This window comes from Entamoeba invadens, assembly GCF_000330505.1.
Source record: "Entamoeba invadens IP1 unplaced genomic scaffold scaff_1105074724328, whole genome shotgun sequence".
Lineage (NCBI taxonomy): Eukaryota > Evosea > Mastigamoebida > Endamoebidae > Entamoeba > Entamoeba invadens.
The window spans coordinates 161823-165606 of NW_004440100.1; the positions used below are offsets into that span (position 1 = coordinate 161823).

The window sequence follows — 3784 nt, forward strand, 5'->3', positions numbered from 1 at the left end:
TAGTCAGAGTGAATTTCCCCCAATCACTCCAGAAAATCTGCTCAAGTGGATTTGCAAATTGCAATTCTCTGGTGCAAGTGACTCTTCCTGAAAACACAGAAAAGATATCAAAGAAGGCGTTTTACCAATGCGCCTCACTGACTCGCGTCGCGTTGAATCACAATTTGAAGTTAATTGGAATGAGCTGCTTTTCGGAGTGTTCAAGAATATCAGAAATAACATTTCCAAACTCTTTACAGACTATTGCAGCGGCTTCGTTCTATAAATGCACTTCATTGCGACGAGTAGTGTTTGGGAGTGGTTTACAGGTCATTCACTCCCTTGCATTTTCAGAGTGTTCTTCGCTTGAAGAGCTTTCCTTCCCAGCAAATCTGAAGGTCATTCGCAAAAAGGCGTTTTTAAAATGTCCAAACCTCAAAAGTTTGAGGTTTGGGAGTCAACTTGAAGAAATTGGTGATAATGCCTTTTTCGATTGTGAATTAGTGACGTCGATTATTGGTATACCAAAGAAGTGTATAATAGGTGATAATGTGTTTTTCAAGACGAGTGTAGCCGACGAGAGTTGGTGTTGTATATTATGAATATATATAATATATAATAATATATACGTATATAAAAGTGATGCAAAGGTTTATAAGTAAGTCAGATGGTCTTCCAACGGTTTGGATTTGAAGAGAATGAAAAGGATTAAATAGTATAAAACGAAGCTTTGAAATTAAGACAGATATTCGAGGGTGTCGATAGCGGTGTCTGATCTCTTGAAATACTCTTTATTGATCAAGAACTCGATGTTTTGTCTTGCCATTCTTGAAGTGACATTGAAACGCGTTCTCAAGTGTTCGCATGTTTCATTGATCAAGTCCGCGTATTTCATTGTCTTTCTTTGTTTCATAATTCTGACTTGTTTCGCCTGAATCGCGTTGTTTCTCTGATCAACCAATTGATCGCGTTCGGCGTCATTTCTCTTTTGTTCTTCCTTCTCGACGTATTCCTTATCAGCTTGCATCACAGAGAATTTCGTCATTTTCGGCTTGAAACTCATATTGAAACTGAAGACGGAGTCCGGCGTAAAGGACTTCCCAGTAGAGTTCGAGATGAGTCCCTTTGAAAGAATACCAGACATGTTGACGGCTAAAACATCGCTCGTCAACTTAGTCTTCGCACCGACTTCATTCAACTTGATCTGTGGATTCTCATTAAACAACATCAAGATCCCTATTTGGTAGAATCTGCAAGTCACTTGCATTGGTCTCTTGAGCCATTGGAACTGCACAACACCAGTTGACGAGTTATGATTCAAAGTCAACTTCTTCTTCTGGTTTTCGTTATAAAACTCTGTGAACTTGTCGAAAACAAATTTCATATCGGCTGGCATCTCATACGGCGAGTTCGTGTTTTGAGAGGAACTGTTAGAGAAGACGACAATACTGAAATCGAACTTTGGAAGCGTGACCGTGTTTTTGGTGCAATAGATCTTGAACTTCTCAAGTAAATCGCTTGACTGATTGAACTCCTGGAACGTCGTGTGAAGCTTGTGGCTGACTTGTCTCTCGCAAATGTTCGACAATTCGTTGATGGTGAACATTTCAAGGTCGGACGACTCCATCAACCCCAAGACAAGTCTGTCTTGGAAGTTCTTCTGATACACCATTTCAAAGAGATCTCTGTTCCCGACAAATTGTAAGACCTTCCCGATCTTAATGATATTCTGCTTGACTTTATCTTGATCGGGCTCGATCTTACTCCCTTTCTTAAGTAACATGTGTGCGTAGTTCGCAAGAGTTCGTGGGAAGACTTCTTCCTTCTTATCGGACAGATCAAGGATCTTATTATCAATCAACGCGTCTTTGAAAGCAGAGTCCAATTGCGTCTTGAAAGTCTTGTCTCCAAGGAAATAGACTTGCTGCATCTTCTCAAGTCGATCAAGTAATTCAAACAACAGGCCAACAACAGCAGGGTAATCCTTATTAATGTCCTTGTTCTGTTTCACCGCATTCTCCATCTTATCTTGACAATATTTCTGGAAGTTGTTCTTCGTCTTCTCCGCAAATCGGTCCAACTCTTTGATCGGACCAAACAACTTGGTAATAGCCTGGAATTCAATTTCCTTGTCTTGTTCCAAAATCTCGTCGTACTTGGCAAACACCATCTCAAGGGAGACTCTCAAGAACTCCTTCTTGAAGAACCCTTTCATCTTCTCTCCAATCTCTTCGTCCATGGCATTATCAATTCTGAACTCCTCGTCTTCCATAAACTGTTTGGCTCTTGGCAAGAACCCGTGAACACCTTCCTTAAAGAAATCAGCAGCAAAGATCTTATAGTCTTCAGTGGATGACTTACAGAACGAGTCTTCGAACATCTTGATCAATGGAACTTGTCCTCTAGACACTAAGTTCTCTCTCTTGTACAACAAAAGAATGTTTTTGACTGGCATAACTGCAGTCTTATTCCCGGTTCTTCTAGACTCGGAGAAGACGTGGGTCAAGTTTTCAGTCAAATTGAATTTCTCATTCAAGGTGTGGAGGTAGTCAGTGTTCCATTTATCTTTAACAATCATTTCAATGGTCGTCGAAGCACCATTGGCCATAGCATAGTCCAACGGTTTGAACAATACAAGAATGGACTCTTTAGCATATTCCCATCGGTCCAAGTCGTTTTTAATGATCTTTGGGAAGTTTTCGTCAATCGGAACATCGCGCATTTTTTCCATAGAAGACTGAAACCCGCTTTTCAATCGTTCCAAGAAAAAGCGAATGAACACCTCGTAGAAGTTCGAGCCAGACTGCGTCAAAAATTCGGTAAACAGTTGTTGGTACTCTGCTTTGTCTGTCAACGAGAACGATTTCATTGTCACTAAAATACCGTCAAAGAACGGCTCAAGTCTTTGGAACAATTGTTCGACTGCTGGGTCTGTCGCTTCTTTCTTCTTTGGGGGCATGATTTATGAGTTTTTCAAGTTTGAAGCCTTTTTTATAGTTTGGTCTTCATATAATTTTGTTATTGATTCTTTTTAATATATCTTTACTATACTAATTGCCTATGAGAATTATCATTTGAGGTTTAAGTTTTTTTTAGTTGAAAGGTTTGAGACTTATAATAACATTTATAATAACATTTATAATAACATTTATAATAACATTTATAATAACATTTATAATAACATTTATAATAACATTTATAATAACATTTATAATAACATTTATAATAACATTTATAATAACATTTATAATAACATTTATAATAACATTTATAATAACATTTATAATAACATTTTATTATTATGAAATAACATTTTAAATAACAATTATTCAGTTGTATTGAGAACAAAATGACGAATCTTCGTTGTGTTGTTTGAGATGAAAAGATGAGTATATCTCATGAAGAATAATGAAACAAAACTGAGTGTGTTGACGGGAGTATGAGTTTGCACAGATTTTTATTAAAGTTCCATCGACATCTGTTTGATTCATAGAGTTACTTTGAAATAATTGATTTAAGACATCGAAGTTATCTCTACACATCTTGTAGTACGGTTTGTTGTTGTATTCGTCACACAAGAGATGTGGGTTTGCCATTGAACGACGATAAATCGAAACACAAAAACGTTCGGGGTATTTATTTTCTCGACATTTTGTATAAGAGTCTGCACTATATGTTTTGGCATACAGTGCGTCCATAGCCTCTTGACATGTTTTGGAATTTGATAGAGCAAATAAGATTGCAAAGACAAAAGCTCCCATCACTTTGTATTTCTGCTAAATTCAGTTATTTATGTGTCAATCGC

At 37.4% G+C, this 3784-nt stretch overlaps 2 protein-coding genes across 2 annotated transcripts; one reads left to right on the forward strand and one right to left on the reverse strand.

The window, feature by feature from the left end:
• Positions 1-2: 2 nt before the first annotated feature.
• Positions 3-581, forward strand: EIN_317930 (leucine rich repeat containing protein BspA family protein; the record flags this gene model as incomplete). Its single annotated transcript, XM_004253707.1, has 1 exon — positions 3-581. A coding segment is annotated over one exon (579 nt), but the record flags the coding sequence as incomplete, so codon positions are not given.
• Positions 582-715: 134 nt separating this feature from the next.
• On the reverse strand, positions 716-2938 carry EIN_317940 (cullin-2, putative; the record flags this gene model as incomplete). Its single annotated transcript, XM_004253708.1, has 1 exon — positions 716-2938. The coding sequence occupies one exon, from the start codon at positions 2936-2938 to the stop codon at positions 716-718; it is 2223 nt and encodes a 740-aa protein (XP_004253756.1).
• Between the last annotated feature and the right edge of the window lie 846 nt (positions 2939-3784).